Source organism: Ustilago hordei, assembly GCF_900519145.1.
Source record: "Ustilago hordei strain Uho2 genome assembly, contig: UHO2_contig_04, whole genome shotgun sequence".
NCBI classification, from domain to species: domain Eukaryota; kingdom Fungi; phylum Basidiomycota; class Ustilaginomycetes; order Ustilaginales; family Ustilaginaceae; genus Ustilago; species Ustilago hordei.
In genome coordinates this window covers 815,871-831,545 of record NW_024545261.1, presented here as the reverse complement: position 1 = coordinate 831,545, position 15,675 = coordinate 815,871, and the positions used below count along the sequence as shown (strand labels likewise).

The 15,675-nt window shown below is 52.1% G+C and overlaps 8 protein-coding genes across 8 annotated transcripts; 4 read left to right on the top strand and 4 right to left on the bottom strand.

Moving 5' to 3' along the window:
* Positions 1–224: 224 nt before the first annotated feature.
* UHO2_02621 (uncharacterized protein) lies at positions 225–1,532 on the bottom strand (the record flags this gene model as incomplete). The annotated part of the gene is made up of 1 exon (XM_041555409.1): positions 225–1,532. The coding sequence occupies one exon, from the start codon at positions 1,530–1,532 to the stop codon at positions 225–227; it is 1,308 nt and encodes a 435-aa protein (XP_041411343.1).
* A 700-nt stretch (positions 1,533–2,232) lies between these two features.
* Positions 2,233–3,384, top strand: UHO2_02620 (putative AAD14 - Putative aryl-alcohol reductase; the record flags this gene model as incomplete). Its single annotated transcript, XM_041555408.1, has 1 exon — positions 2,233–3,384. The coding sequence occupies one exon, from the start codon at positions 2,233–2,235 to the stop codon at positions 3,382–3,384; it is 1,152 nt and encodes a 383-aa protein (XP_041411342.1).
* Positions 3,385–3,778: 394 nt separating this feature from the next.
* Positions 3,779–5,434, top strand: UHO2_02619 (uncharacterized protein; the record flags this gene model as incomplete). Its single annotated transcript, XM_041555407.1, has 1 exon — positions 3,779–5,434. One exon carries the CDS (start codon positions 3,779–3,781, stop codon positions 5,432–5,434), a length of 1,656 nt encoding a protein of 551 aa, XP_041411341.1.
* Positions 5,435–5,603: 169 nt separating this feature from the next.
* UHO2_02618 (uncharacterized protein) lies at positions 5,604–6,587 on the bottom strand (the record flags this gene model as incomplete). Its single annotated transcript, XM_041555406.1, has 1 exon — positions 5,604–6,587. One exon carries the CDS (start codon positions 6,585–6,587, stop codon positions 5,604–5,606), a length of 984 nt encoding a protein of 327 aa, XP_041411340.1.
* Positions 6,588–8,552: 1,965 nt separating this feature from the next.
* On the top strand, positions 8,553–10,535 carry UHO2_02617 (uncharacterized protein; the record flags this gene model as incomplete). The annotated part of the gene is made up of 1 exon (XM_041555405.1): positions 8,553–10,535. The coding sequence occupies one exon, from the start codon at positions 8,553–8,555 to the stop codon at positions 10,533–10,535; it is 1,983 nt and encodes a 660-aa protein (XP_041411339.1).
* Positions 10,536–11,354: 819 nt separating this feature from the next.
* Positions 11,355–12,566, top strand: UHO2_02616 (uncharacterized protein; the record flags this gene model as incomplete). The annotated part of the gene is made up of 1 exon (XM_041555404.1): positions 11,355–12,566. One exon carries the CDS (start codon positions 11,355–11,357, stop codon positions 12,564–12,566), a length of 1,212 nt encoding a protein of 403 aa, XP_041411338.1.
* Positions 12,567–12,796: 230 nt separating this feature from the next.
* Positions 12,797–13,813, bottom strand: UHO2_02615 (uncharacterized protein; the record flags this gene model as incomplete). Its single annotated transcript, XM_041555403.1, has 1 exon — positions 12,797–13,813. The coding sequence occupies one exon, from the start codon at positions 13,811–13,813 to the stop codon at positions 12,797–12,799; it is 1,017 nt and encodes a 338-aa protein (XP_041411337.1).
* Positions 13,814–14,953: 1,140 nt separating this feature from the next.
* UHO2_02614 (uncharacterized protein) lies at positions 14,954–15,616 on the bottom strand (the record flags this gene model as incomplete). Its single annotated transcript, XM_041555402.1, has 1 exon — positions 14,954–15,616. The coding sequence occupies one exon, from the start codon at positions 15,614–15,616 to the stop codon at positions 14,954–14,956; it is 663 nt and encodes a 220-aa protein (XP_041411336.1).
* Between the last annotated feature and the right edge of the window lie 59 nt (positions 15,617–15,675).

The window sequence follows — 15,675 nt, the reverse complement described above, 5'->3', positions numbered from 1 at the left end:
CCACCGCGGAAGAAACTCAGCTCTCCACTCACTTTGATGATAGACTTGGTGGTATTCACAATCAAACGTGCTTTTAGATGAGATCCGAGGTTGAAAGACGATGCATTTCCATAGACGTGCAGAATGTGTTTGGTGAAAAGGTATGAACAGAGAAGAGGAGGTTGATGAATGGAGACAGCGGACCGCGAGACCTCACTCTCGCCTCTTGCGTATTGTTGATTGGCTTACTTCTTCTTGCTAGGACTTCCAAGCTTCCTGGTAACCTTAGTAGCGCCACTGGACTCAGCAGCGGCTTCTTCATCCGCAACGTCATTGACCTTCTTCTTTGCCTGCACCTGTGCATCAGCCATTTTTGGCACAGGAGCGACTTCGTTCGAAACCCGAGCACCGTCAACGCCTGCACCTGCACCCGAGGACGGAGGTTGAGCAGAGGCAGCAGCACGAGCGTTCCTCTCTGCTTCAGCTCTGTAGACTGCCGCCTCTTCTTCAGGGCTGAGAGGAAGAGCAATCCTACCCTCCTGTCTAGCTTTGATCCTCTTCCATGCGATACCAGCGAGCAAGGCAACACCTTGGAGCGAGATGCTCAAGATAATAGCGGCGGTGAGGGGAGCAGGTCGGGGTTCACCGTCGTCTCGACCACCGATGAGACTGAAGTGCTTGTGCCAGAGCAATCCGACGTTGAGATAGATACCGGCTACAGTCCATGTGAGGTCGGCAGTAGCGAAGATCCATAGAGCCGAAAAGGCGCCAAGACCAGTGACGATGCCAAATGCGGGCCAGAGGCCCTGGACGAGAGCATCGTGACCGCCAGCGCCAAAGTCCCATCCAAGAGCCATGAAAAGCTGCTGCCAGAGATCGTACTGTAGAGTGACGACAAGGAACATCTTGATAGGCACGTGGATGAAGAGCCAGTCGAGCGGGTGCCTTACCGAGGGAGCGTACCTCACTGCCAGGACGAGAGCGTTGAAGAGGAGAATCAGCGCAATGATACCAAGCGTGACAGTGCCGAGGATGAAAGTAAGTCGACGGTCAAGAATCCAAAAGATAGCCCAGAGGACCATCATGTAGTTGGCCAATGCCAAGCGGGTACCGACACCATGAACAAGCGCCTTCTTGGTCTCTGGGGTACGACTGATCAGTAGGAACACTGAGAATCCGATTAGAAGCACATATAAGATGGCCCAATAGAACAAGACAAACGAGTCCTGAATCGAGAGGTAGGTGGGATGACGATGCGACACCTGCTGAAGGTTGGGCTTGATCAGCTTGGACCCACACAAGATCATGACACCCATCTGCAGCAACACCGACAGGGGTGTAAGGATCTGCAACCGGGTGAGCGACTTGACTTCGTTCTGCTCCATGTTGTGCGATAGCGCGTGGTAGCGTCGAGAGAGACCAGAGGCGAGGTGGTTAGGGTTTGAAGGCGCCTCGCTGGCGGCGCGAAACCGGTCGGACTGTTCTGGATCCTCGGGACGGTAGATATAGTCGGGTTGAGGCTGCTGTTGGGAGATTGTATTGCTACTGGGCATCGAAGGCATGCGGGTGGTATTAGACGCAGACCTAGTGCTGTATGACAGATGGTGGTAAGGTGGACCTTGCAAGCTAGTGTGCAGAGACAAAAGCGACGATGGTGAGTAGAGTCTGTGCCATCCAGTGACAAGGCCAAGTGAGACACCGAACGAGGCATAGAGAGAGCTAAATTTGGCTTGGGAAAAGAGTGGAGGAATGCGACGTGTCGGCGTCTGTTCGGCGCTCGATGACGCTGACCGAGTCGCAATTTCATTGTTCCGCCAAGCCAGCATTCATCGGGCGATTTGAGTTCTTTGTGATTTTGATCGGCGATCCCGGTCGAAGGTGGAAGAAAGCGCATGCTTCCTCCGCCCATCGTGGAGGTGGAGGACAGACAGACAGACAGACACTATAAGCTTGGCCGCGGAGTGGAGTCAACTGAGCTTGTGGCGCACTTGCTTGTCTGCAGAAGGTGTTGCTTTCTCTGTATGTGTTGTATGCCTAGCCGACGACTTGTGGAGTAAAATCCGTGTCCGCTGGTGTTCTCTATCCTTCGGTTTGGTAGCCGCTCTCCTCCTCTCTTCGGTGGAGCTGAGCCGGGAAGGTCATCGAGGATCTTCTTGTCACCGCCCGGGTGTATATATTGCAGCCCTCTTGCAGCCCTTTACCGTCCCCACCTCCCCATCTCACCCCTCTCGATCAACCAGCAACACTGCCAAAATGGGTATCTTCGACATCGAAAAGCCAATCTCCAAACTTGACCGACACCGTGTTCTTGCACCCAAGGCCGGTGTCCGTGTCTCCCCCCTCTGCCTCGGTGCCATGTCTATCGGCGACGCCTGGAAAGACTTGATGTCTGGTGGCCTGAACAAGGAAGCCTCCTTCGAACTCCTAGATGCTTTTTACAAACTTGGCGGAAACTTTATCGACACTGCCAACCTCTATACCGATGGCCAAAGCGAAGAATTCATCGGTGAATGGATGCAAGCTCGCAAGAACCGTGACGAGATCGTGCTCGCCACCAAAGCTACCTCGCCCTACAAGTCTCGTGAGTTGGGCACTCACATTGCGACCAACTTTGTTGGAAACTCGGCCAAGTCCATCTGGGTCTCGACCAACGACTCGCTTAAGAAGCTCCGCACCGACTACATCGATATCATGTACATCCATTGGTGGGACTGGTCGACGAGCATCGAAGAGATGATGCAGGCGCTCAACAAGCTCGTTGCTTCCGGCAAGGTTCTTTACCTCGGCGCAAGTGACATGCCCGCTTGGGTGGTTGCTGCAGCGAACACATATGCTCGAGCTCACAACTTGGCTCAATTCATTGTTTATCAGGGCAAATGGAACGCCGCTGAGCGTGATTTCGAGCGCGAGATCATTCCTATGGCTCGCGAATTTGGCATGGCTCTTGCTCCATGGGGCGCCCTTGGTCAGGGTCGTTTCAAGACTCCTGAACAGGTTGCTGAGCGAGAGAAGACCCAAGGTCCTTTACGTGGTGGAGGAGGCCAACTCACCGATAAGGAGAAGACCATCTCGGCTGCTCTCTACAAGCTGGGTCAGGAAGAACTCGGAGGACTCAGCATCACTGGTGTCGCGCTCGCTTACTGCTTCTCCAAGTACCCCTACGTCTTCCCTATTGTGGGCGGTACCAAGGTCTCGCATCTCGAAGATAACGTCAAGGCGATTGGTGTTGTGTTGACGGACGAGCAGATAAAGAAGATCGAGGTTGCCGTGCCTTTCGACCCTGGCTTCCCTCTGTCGATGATTCAAGACGATCCTCATTTGGAAGGTGAGACCAAGTTCGGTCTCCTTGGTCACGGTGGTCATGTTGACTGGGTCAAGCATGGCAAGGCTCCTTCTTTCCAGTAGTGTCAGTTCGCACAGTTTGGTAGTTAGCGCTCAATACCGAATCGTAACGTCTTGCATTGAATGCCGTCCTTGAACAAGTGTCATGAGCAGTTAGTTGTATCGTTGTGTGCTGAAGTTGAGCTGCATTGCCGGCTTTGAAGTGAATGGCGGGAGCGTGTCAATTTCAGGCCTGTGCCTTTCTCGGCCAAAGCCGAACTACACTTCCGACACAATTTTCGACACCGGCTTTTGGTCACTCGCACGCGACAGACCCTTGTCCAACATTCCTTCCCATTCACTGTTCTGACTCGCACTGGCCTCTGTTCGCTTTGGACTACCACAAGCGCCGATAGAATTTCGATGAAGCAGGAAGCATCAGGACAGCGATCAACTTGTACACCGTTCAGCTTCCGAAATGACAGCACCACCGACACACGAGTCGCACTTGGCAGCAGTAGAAGCCCTCAAAGCCCAAGAAGCTGCTCTACGATACGACCATGCTACGCTCACCTCTATGTCTCCAGACGAATGCTGCGCCAATTCTATCTTGACCCGCTTGCGTGATGCAGATGTCCAAGCGAAATGGGAGAAGGAAGGCGATCTCACCAGCTTCCCCGGAATGGACTTTTACGGCGCTAAAAAGAACGGTTTAGGTCCTGACAAACCAACCGATCTGTGGAGGGCTGTTCAGAGGATGCCCAAAGGAGCGCTATTGCACTGTCATTTTGATGGGACTGTTGATACCCGCTTCTTGCTGCGTCACGCGCTACAGACAAGCAACATGGCAATGAAGGCGGATATGCCACTATCAAGCAAGGATGTGTTATGGAAAGCAACCGTGGAATTTCTTGTCCTGCCAAAAGGAGCAAAGAAGACAACAACCAGCATCTACTCGAAGGACTACATCCCAGGATCATGGGTCAGCTTCAAACTCGCCCGTGACTGCTTCCCCTACCCGCATCCCTATCTCACCGAAAAGAACGGCTCGGCTTCCGAGCTACCCGAAGCATTCTTCCCCACGAGTCCATTCGACGCCTACATCCACTCCCTAATGACTCTCACCCCTCACTCAGCCGTCCCTGTCCCGACAAACAGCAAACAAGCATGGGCCAAATTCCGATCGACGTTCGGAGTAATCGCAGGACTCCTCGGCTACGAACCAACGCTTAAAGCCTACACTAAAGAACTCATTCTCTCGCACGCACGCGATGGAATCTCGTACACAGAAACCCGCATTAACTTCCTCGCCGAATTCATGGTTCGTTCTGATGGCACTTACAACCTCTCCCACGAAGAATGGGTCAGGATCTTCATCGAAGCCGTCAACGAAGTCAAGAGCGAGGTTAAGGATGGTAGCTTTGTAGATGCAAAGATCATTTACACCACAGTTAGGTTTATCGATAACGAAAGATTGAGGTGGTATTTGGAAGACTGCATTGTGCTCAAGAAAAAGTATCCCGAGTGGATTGTTGGGTTGGATCTTGTCGGTCACGAGGATCCCCTGCTCCCTCTCAAAGTATACATTCCTGAACTGCTGCGATTCAAGGCAAGGTGTGCAGAAGAGGGGTTGGAGATCCCATTCGTATTCCACGCAGGCGAAACACTGGAAGATGGAGGGGATGCAGACTTGAATCTGTACGATGCGTTGGTGCTGGACACGAAACGCATTGGACATGGTGTTTCGCTCGCCCGCCACCCCTTGCTAACAGATATAGTCAAAGAAAGGGATATCTGTATCGAGATTTGCCCCATCTCGAATCAGATTCTAGGGTATACAGCATCGATCTGTTCTCATCCGAGCTTGTTGGCGTTGCTGCATCGGGATGTACCTGTCACACTGAGTTCGGATGATCCGAGCATTTTCGAAAACTTTGGATTGTCGTATGACTTTTACCAGCTGGCGGTCAGTAGTCAGTCGACAAGTCTGGGGTCGTTGAAGACGCTAGCGAGAAGATCGTTGAAGTACACACTGGTGGGAGAGGAGGTGAAGGCGAAGATGCTGGAAGACTTTGATAGGAGGTGGGATCAGTATGTTGCTTGGCTTTTGAAGAATTTTGGACACTTGGAATAGAGCTAGCTCAATGGGAGCATAGAAACTTAACACCCATGCACACAATCACAAGGACACCTTCAAGGAGACAGATCCGTCTGTGAAACGAAGCGGAAGAGCAAATGTTATTGATACAAGCAGCCTTCAAAGCTACTGTTTGACTGAGCAAAGCGATTGGTGCATGGTGCGTTTAGGGAGCCTTAATGGTGGCTTTGGAGAGCAAATATTGGTAAGGCGGGGTAGTAGCCTCAACAGCGCTCTTCAAATGATCAGCAATCTTTGCCTTGGGCTTTTCCTCTCCAGGCGTAGCAGAAGCAGTTTCCTTCTTGAACCCGGTCGAGTTTTGTGCTGCATCATGGTAACCGCCCCATTTAGCCCATTCGTTGACCGGGCCCGAGTCCCAAGTCAACATCTCGGGGGAGAAAGGAATGCCGATAGCCTCGCAATAGCTCTTGATAGCGTGGTCTGGGTGAGCGAGCAAGGTGCTAGCGTCGAGCAGAGGGGGTGGTTGTGGCTGCTGCACGGCAAGTTCATCGCCAGATTCGGTGTTGAATGTGGAGTTGGGGTTGGAAATCCAATCGTACAGTATCTTGAGTTCGATGTATCCTGCATCGGCTTCGTCCCAGAAAGTCCAACCCGAGGCTCCTTCTTGGACGCACTTCCAGTAAGAAGGGATCGACTTTTCCGGGGTGCGGATCAAGAACGAGTGTCGGAAACGCTTGAGGATGTTGGTTGGGACGGTGGTGGGGTTTTCGATGACGGGAGCGTTGGGGTCGAACTTCTTACCGCTGCTACTGCCTGTGGCAGGGGCGGGGAAGACCTTGGAGTTGGGGTGAAGTTGATGCAAAAGGTCGGCGGGGAAGAGACACTGACCCATGTCCTTGAGGAAGATGTATTTGGGTGGGAAGGGTTTGCCTTTTGACATGTCTTCTTGGATAGGGTTGAGGACCTTTTCGAGGACTTGGGTGACAGTGAGGTCGTAGTTGCCGGATGCTTTGGCGTGCTCGTCGTCGAAACGACGGCAAGGGCGTTCCTTGCCGAGGTAAAAAGGGTCACCGATGGGCTCGTGGAAGACGACGGTGTCAGGTCGCTGCATGAGCGAGCGCTCGAAGGCGGTGGAGCATGATCGCGGATGCACCCAGATGACGATGGGCAGAGGTTGTTGGGATGACATGGTTGCCAGTGTGTTTGTGAGGGTGAGGGTTGTGGTGGTGGTGGTGGTGGTGGTGACGAGAGGATGGAAGGTTCGAGTTCAAAAAGCTGAGACAAAGGAAGGGTCTGGTAACATTCTCATGTTGACGGTAACAGGCCTGCGGAATCCATTGTTGACAGATCCGGTGTTTTTCGTTGATTAAAAGCAACGCAATACAGCCCGACCAACAATAGCAGCGACTGCGGCGGGCAGAAGCTGTGTGGTGCCCTTGAGGATCAGCATTGGCATAGGAAGAAACAGCGAGGAGCATGTGCTAAACACCAAAAAAAAAAAAAAAAAAAAAAAAAAAAAAAAAAAAAAAAAGCGAGGCACATGGTCCGTGTGATAAGCGCCTGTTCCAAACTGCTATCGTGGACTGCTGCCCTTGAAGTTTGCCGTCAAAATTTCGGCCATGCGTCCAAGGGTTTCTTTTGCCAGACCCTTGTTCGACCTTGCCAGCAATCAAGGCAATACACCAGTGAAAGCACTCTCGTATGCGAGAGAATGTGTGAGAGCTTTGTGCAATTTGTACCATGTGAGGACCTGCGAACCCATCGTTTGGGTCGGGAAGCAGTGAAGCAGTGAAAGCGGCAAAACGAGCGGCTTATCTCGCCATCGCACCAAAGAATTGTGTCATGCAGAGAGATTCGTCGCTGCTTCTATGGCTGTTTGTCTGCAGGTCTAACACTCAAAGTTCCTTTGGCATCGCAAAGACCAAGACTGTGCTGCTCAACAATTTCGACGATAGGGTCCAACTCGCACGGTCTTTCCCGCAGATCGCGGCCATTATCATCTTGTGCAACAGACGATGTGTAGCATGAAAGCGGCTGATGGTGTCAATGAGCCCCTGTCTCCGGCTTCAACTTCTTCCACGAAAAAAAGGGGGGGGGGGCCGGTGTGGTGTTCTTCTTAGGAGGTGCCAAGAAGCTCTTTTTTCTTGCTTCTCGCCTAGAGTCTCAGTAACGCATGTTAAGATTCGACAGAACACAGGTTGCGTCAGCATGCCTTTCCTTGTTCGAATTGCAGGTCAGCGGCGTAAAAAAGTAGGCGTAGTATTATTCTAGAGCCAGCTTCTCCAGCCCCGCGGTTGTGTTACGGCTCGAGCTCGGAGGCGAGTTTGTGAGGCGGTGTTTCACACACAAATGCTTGCTTCTGACAGCAGAAGAGCATTCGTTTGCATGGCGGGCACTCGAATTGGCTGCCTTCTCGCACTTGGCCGGTTTGCTGCTCTTTGCTCCAGCCTGCGTCGTTCAAGATACACGCGGGGTCTGCATGGATTACAGTCGTCTCGCTCTCTAATCTTGTCTGCCCTAGGCTGACCCGTGTTCCTTTGTCAGTGGTGAAGCGAGCAAGCGAAAGTGTGGGTCAAGTTACCTGCCAGATTCCTGTTCCTGCTCCAGCATAGCTTTCTGGTCACGATCGTCCCCTTCTTCCCTCATCATTGCCCCCTCCTACCCACCTCCTAATCACCTCCTTGTGGCCTCTCGTATTCTTTGCGCGAGCAGCAAAGTGGAGGCGACGCCGATTCGACGTTCTACCGGCGCGTACCGCCTACCTGAAACGCAATAGACCAACCTTGGCGATATTTCATATACGACCTTTGCACGGATCGAGCCGTGACGTCTTGCTCTCTGGAACCTTCAAGTCGACTCCTGATCTCTCCTTCTACAGCGGATAGTATACTTCTGCCTCTTCAAAGAAGGCTTACCGATCTCGGCATCTTGGATCCGGCCTCTTGACTTCTCGCCTGCAATAGGACGGAACATCGTCGACCTCACCATTCACACTTCCGCTTCCGGGCTCGCTGGTCGATCCCACTGACCCTCTTACGACCCACCTTACTTTGAACAGACGCATCGCATATCATCAGCCCTCCCTGCCTCCTCTTTTAGATCACGTTCCTGCTGCGCCACGCCCGATAATAACTCTTATTGACCACATCTCACCATGTCCTCAACAGTAACAACAATAACGCAGACAGTAGTAGCCGTGTCACCGACATCCTCGACCGACGCAGCTGACGCCGCCAAAGCATCTGCATCCTCAGCCGTCCACTCTCTTTCCAAAGCGATCGCGTCGGCTTCGGCCGCTCTCACATCCGAAAGCGCCGTTGCTGCAGGCAACGAAGCCAACCCACCAGCCTTCAAGTATGTTGGTCTCGCACTCGCCGTCGGATCCGGTATCCTCATCGGCTCTTCCTTCGTCTTCAAAAAGAAAGGTCTTCTCGCAGCGCAGAAGAAGTACGAGACAGCAGCAGGTGAAGGACATGCTTACCTCAAGTCTCCCATGTGGTGGACCGGTATGATTGTCATGGTGTTCGGCGAAATCTTCAATTTCGTCGCCTACGCTTTCGCAGACGCAGTCCTTGTAACGCCGTTGGGAGCTCTTTCTGTCGTCATCTGCGCCGTCCTCTCTTCCATCTTCCTGAAAGAGAAGTTGACCCTGTTCGGCAAAGTGGGATGCTTCCTCTGCATCGTCGGATCCGTCATCATTGCCCTCAACGCACCTACCTCGCACGTCGGAGGCAAGATCATCGAGTTCCAAAAGCTTTTTCTTGCTCCTGGTTTCCTCACATGGGCCAGTGTCTGCATCGTCGCTTCGCTCCTTTTGATCTTTGTCTTTGCGCCCAAATACGGCAAGAAGCACATGATGATCTACATTACCGTCTGCAGCCTTATCGGTGGTCTTAGTGTCAGTGTCACTTCTGGTCTTGGTTCAGCGATTTTGCTGTCAATTCGAGGACAGAACCAGTTCAAGCATTGGTTCATTTACTTCCTCCTCGGATTCGTGGTCGTTACACTGCTAGTGGAGATCAACTACCTCAACAAGGCGCTCGAACTGTTCAACACTGCCACTGTCACACCGACCTACTACGTCATCTTCACAGGTGCAACGCTGATTACGTCGATCATCTTGCAACAAGGTCTCAACGCCTCAGTGATTGACATCATCACGTTGGTGATGGGTTTCTTGGTCATCTGCGCTGGTATTGTGCTGTTGCAATTGAGCAAGATCGATCCGGACGAATTGCAGGACAAGCCAGGGATGGATCGCGACACCACCTTACTCGTCAGGGCAAGTCATTCGGTCATTTCGCATGGTGGAGAGAAAGCCGATTCTTCAGCGTATGAAGATCCGGGGTTAGACACAGTGCGAGGTGGAATGGGTATCGTCGGATCGATGATTCGCGCACGAAGCTCAAGGAGGCTAAGCTCAACTGGGGCATGGAGACACCACAGTGCAGCAGACGAGTACACCTTGCGCAGTCGCAACAATTTTCCACTCACTACACACGGTGCCGGCGACATCGAACGCTACCAGCTCCAGGACGCACCTCTGTCGCCGCCAAGTCGCGCAGATGGGGGCTTGACAGTTCCCGGAACACCCAGCCATCGCAATACCACCATCTCCTTCGAACCTGGCGCCGACTCTCCTCACGGCCACCACGCAGCTGATCCAGCCTCTGCCTCTCAGTTCGGCAGCCTCAACAATCAGCAGCATCACACACTGCACTCGATCAAAGAAGCTTCCAACGGCAGTGGTCGTAGCACCAACGCTTCTGCTTCAGCCAACCAGTCTGAGTCGATACGTTTGCCGATGTACGTCGACCCTTACGCTCCGCGATCACACTCCCCTCTCTCGCCCACCATGCCACGTTCCGATGCGGCTCCAGATATCCGTAACATGTGGGAGCAAAACGATATCGGCTACTCTTCCTCCCCCGCTGCATCGCCGGAGACAGAAGAGGACGAGTACTCGATTCGGGCAGTAGCCGCGTCCGCAGCCGATGGAGATCGTGGAAGCCAAAGGAGCAAGAAGGACTATCCTAAGATTAAGCCTAGGACTGCATCCAAGTCGCTAGCGAAGGGAAGTAGTGATGATGATGATGAGGCGGAAGAACTGCTCAGTCCAAGGTTGGGTTACAGATGATGTGGGTTGCACGACTTTTCTCATGCTCTTTGTTTAGATTTGTCGCTTTTACATTAATGGACACTATGATCGCCTTGTACATATATATATATATAATAAATATATATAAAAACCTATCCACGTGACCTATTTGTGCGATTAATAAGCATGAGCTCACCAACCCGCGGCCCTCGGAACCGGCTGATACAGTGAGATCCGTGAGCTGGCGGATGGTTACTCGTGGTCGCGTTCAGGCACGACCCGGTACAGTTAAGGTTCACGGCCTTCGCAATACAACCGCAACATTAAGGTCCTTGAGACTGTGAGGTAAGAGAGATATGATGGTAGTACTACAACCACAGCACAGGTGGACGAGGATGCAATCACCTCGGCTGGCTTATTTCTCACTATACTTTCACACTCCACTCATCATTAGTAACCAATATATGTTACATTCTTCTCAAAAACATGCCAACGACCAACTGCTACTAATGGGAAAGGGCCTTGGTCAGCGTCCAGGGTCTCGGTCTTTGACCTGGCCGAGGCCGAGTCCGGCGTGGACGTTTGCTACCGAAACTTCAATTATATAGACGAGCCAGCTGCACGTGACGATCATCTTGGCGCAGAGCAAAGGACCCTGAAATCGGAAGGAGTCGGGCCGTGCGCTTACTTGACACTTCTGGAATACCTCCACCGAAGCCCATCATTCACTCAGCACCATCATCATCTTCATTGCACTTCACATCTTACTTGTGCTACCAGGCGCTATGGACTCTTCTTGACAAGCGCAAGTCTGATCCTAACTCTAGAGCGCGTTTTCAAGCGCCTGGCAAACTCACAATGGCGGCAACAATACCCCCTGACCAGGCTCGTGCGGCCTCCAGCAGCCGCAACACCAACACCCCTTCCCCATCAAAGCCCTCTGCACCAGCCTCGAAAGGCATCCCACCATACGCAACACTGACCTTCGGTGCAGCATCCGGCTTTGCATCCTGCGTTCTCCTCCAACCTTTCGACCTCCTCAAAACTCGCTTACAACAACTGGACCACAACCCGACCTCCACCTCTTCCGCCCAAACCTATCAATCTCGCACGCAGAAGCTCATTGGCATCACTCGCGAAATCATCCGCATACAAGGCTATCCCGGCTTATGGCGTGGCACAACCCCAACTGTAGTCCGGAACGTTCCTGGAGTAGCACTATACTTCTATTCAGTGACGCATCTTCGGCATGTTGCAAGTCAGCGACAAATCCCACTGATATCTGTGGTGGTCAATGCGAATGATGCTTCCGCTGGATCTTCTACCTTGGCGAAGCTGTCGACTACGGGGAATTTGTTGGCGGGAGCGGCGGCAAGAGTTACTGTTGGGTTCATTTTGTCCCCTGTCACAGTGGTGAAGGCTAGATTTGAGAGTAGTAACTTCTCCGCAGCGACCGAAAGAACGTTGTTCTCGTCGATGAAAGAGATTCGTGCACAGTCAGGCTTTAGAGGCTTCTTTCAGGGGTTCGCTGCTACGGCACTTCGAGATGCTCCTTATGCGGGTTTGTATCTGGCGTTGTATGAAGCGAGTAAGACTAACCTCGCCGCGCTCTCGTCAGGGTTAGGGACGGGAAATTGGATAGTTGTTAGTGGGTCTGGGTTACTCGCTGGAACATTGGCAACGGTGATCACTCATCCTTTTGACATTATAAAGACTCGTATGCAAACAACACCACAAGAGATACTGCATCAAATCGCACTCTCACATAACCCGCAGACTTCACTAACAGTCAAAGCCGCAGCCACGGTCAAAGAGGCAGTCACCAGAGAAGGAAAGTTAAGGAAACCGAGCGTTTGGGGTATGACGAAGCATCTATGGGCAATTTCAGGGCCGAGAGCGTTACTGGATGGATTGGGATTGAGATGTGCTAGAAAGGCAGCTAGTTCAGCGATCGGGTGGAGCATCTTTGAGGGCGGGAGAGGGTGGTATACCGAGCGAGAGGCTAGGAGTGCGGTAGAAGCGGGGACTGTAGCGGGGAAGGAGAGAGGACTGGATCATAAGCAAGTGTAACACACAAGTCTAGAAAGACACAAACATACACAGATGTGCAATACCGTAACACGATGCAGGCTTGCAATCATCAGCCCTCTTCATCATCACATTTTCGGCTTTGTCGTAACGCAAAGTACAGCACGACACGACCAAAGCAAGATGGGTTCTATTCAAGCACTGGGGATATAGATTGAGGAAAAGTGAGATTCAGATACATATAGTCGTAGACATCATACTAGAGCATTGATTTAGGGAGTGAAAACAAGCGAAAACTGCTTGCCCGTTGCACCCTCACCAACATCGACCATGACGATACCAGCTTCCTTGTCGATGCTAGCCTTGACATCGTCCTTTGCGTCACCCTCAACTGCCACGTTCAAGCTGGTATACAGTCTCTGGTTGTCGTACCTGATCTTGATCGTCTCTGCGCCTGTAGCTTGGTACCAAATAGTCCAGCGCTTTTCGCCAGAGGTAGCTTCTGTGCCATCACCATCTTCGAATTCAGAGTAGACCAAGATGCTCTTACCTGCCGACTTCTCCCCTTCATCCTGGGCCGAGTCGTAGGGAAGGTGACCGATCTGATAGTAGACGTCGCGGACACAACCGACGCACATCGGAGTCTCGGTTGCTACCGCAGAAACAACGGAGGTGGGGAGCGAACCATTGAGGTGAATCTTGACCACGTACTCCAACTTGGTGTGGTTACCCTGCTTAGTAATATCCCAAGCCGAAACTTCAAGTGTGGCACGAGTGCGACTCTTGGAGTAAGAACCATCCTCATCAACGTACTGTTTATCATTGACCGAAGTCTGGATGATTACAATCCTGTCTCCGTTATCGGTAACGATGTTTTCCTGTACACCGACAATGTCTCTTGCCCAAACGAAGTAAGAGGGGGACTTCATGTAGGTGTAGAAGAGATACTTTTGGGGACCGTAACGTTCGAGTTGGTTCGCGGCGTCGAATCGGGAATCCCATTTCTTACGCATACCGGGTTGTTGGATTACAGCGAGAACTTGAGAGGGAGTGGCATTTTCGACAATGGTAACACCTTTGACGATGGGTACGTCGTAAGCGTTTTCGGGGTTGGTCTTTTTGAAGAGTTTGACATCTTCACGTTCACCTGCGTCTTCCCAATCGGATTCCTTTGCAGGGTCGTTTTGAGCTTCGAATTGCGCTTTGGCTTTTTGGAGGGCTTCTTCGTAGGCGGGGGGGATGGGGAGGTAGGAGTCTTGACGAGTGGAAGAGGGGATATCGAACGTCATTTTTGCTATCTTTCTCGTGGGAGGTGGGGTGGTCTGGGTATGGGTGAGGGCTGGGAAGAGGGTTCAAGTAGTCTTCGAAGAGTAGCGAGTGGCAGTTGGGGTCACTAGAGAAAGGGCATTACCGCAACACAGACCACCTTTTAGCGTGAATCAAGAAAAGCCGGGGAAACCCCAGACAAGCAGAGGTCTGTGAAAGCTCAATCTCGACACTCAGCCTTCTTTGCCACGTCTTTCTTCTTCTCGTCCGGAATTGCAACCTTGACACCGCGGAATACCAACCTTGTGTGAGCTGCAAACTTGACATACAAGATGTTGCTACTCCCGCCTTGCAATGCGGTGAAAGCCAACTTCAGATAATGGCGGTGAGCGTCACGGTGAACCCTAAGCGGGTGTGAGTGCGGCCAGGTCCGTGTGGCAACAGAAAGGTACATGCGGTGGTGACCTGCAGTGTCGATTCTTTGAGATCTCACCGCTCAGGTGCATAGTGTCGTACAGAATCGGGACAGCGATGGTTGACTGCGAACGCAAAGTCTGATTGACTTCTACGTCTTTGAGCTTAGTGCCCTGCCAACAATGTCGACTGTAGAAAGGTCCACTGTAGCAAGCGAAGATGTTGATACCACACAATTAGCAAGTTTTTGTAACACAAGACATGGATTCGCGGCAAATCAGGAAGGATGTATGTACACGGCCTGCAGTGCAGCTCAGATCGACTTACAGTGAGGATAGTCTTCCTCTTCCCTCTGTGAAAGCCAGGCGAATCTATGATCGTAATGTGGAATCACAAGACAACATTGTCGGTGCGTAGAAGGCAAAGATGTTGTTGCCACACATTCGCCGAGCCCTGTCCTTGTACCGACAGAAGGCCATTATGATGGGTTTGAGCCGTCTTCGTTCAGCTAACGGTGTCGTGTAATGCGGCGTTACGCTCTTCCATCAAGAAACAGCGCACCGTGGCGAGGACCACCACGGTGTAGAAAGCGACCCTATTAACCCCAAGCAATCGTCGAGCTAGTCCGCCGGCCATCTCATCCTCACTCTGCACCTTCAGCAACAGCTAGCTTCGTCCACAAGCACGGTTGACGAGCACAGACCCTAAGCCCGGTAAAAGCATTTTAACGCTTGATACTATTGCCATCATCAAGAGATCGGAGTGTTTGCCTTCCAGCTCCATTCACTCTTCCCACTCCAATCCTCACCAGCCATCTTCATCTCCTTCCCCGGATCAATCTCCTCTCCCGCCCCATCTTTCGACACCACCCTATCCCCACTAGCATAAAACTCCCTCTTCCAGACGGCAACATTCTTCTTCACCTCCTCCAGCAACCACTCCGCTACAACAAAAGCCTCTTTCCTATGCGCCGAACTCACCGCAATCAGAATACTGCATTCTCCCACGCCCACCTCTCCCAGCCTATGAGCTATGTAACATCTTTCCACTCTATCCTCCTTGCCTCCTTCTGATGGTGCAGCATTAGCGGACACTGGCACCGGGGTGTCAGCAAATGGTGCTGAGGTATGCGCAGCTTCCAGCAGAGACGAGATAGTTTTGAGCGCGAGAGGAGTGTATGCTTCGTATTCGAGTTTGGTTACGGTCTTGCCTTTGAATGAATCGCGAGTTGTGCCGCTGAAGAGGACCGTTGCTCCCGAGCCTGGGTCTGAGACGCACCGAACCGCGTCGGATTCAGAGAGTTGGTCGTACGTTAGGATCGCTATGTCACCACGCGAAGTTTGTGTGCTGCCTGAGATTGAGGTTGGTGGGTAGGCTGAGGATGAGCTCGCTGCCTGTGACGACGTTGCCATTGTTGCAAGGGAACAGGGTGTTGGTAGAAGCTTGAAGTGTTGTTCTGAGGAGACCCTGA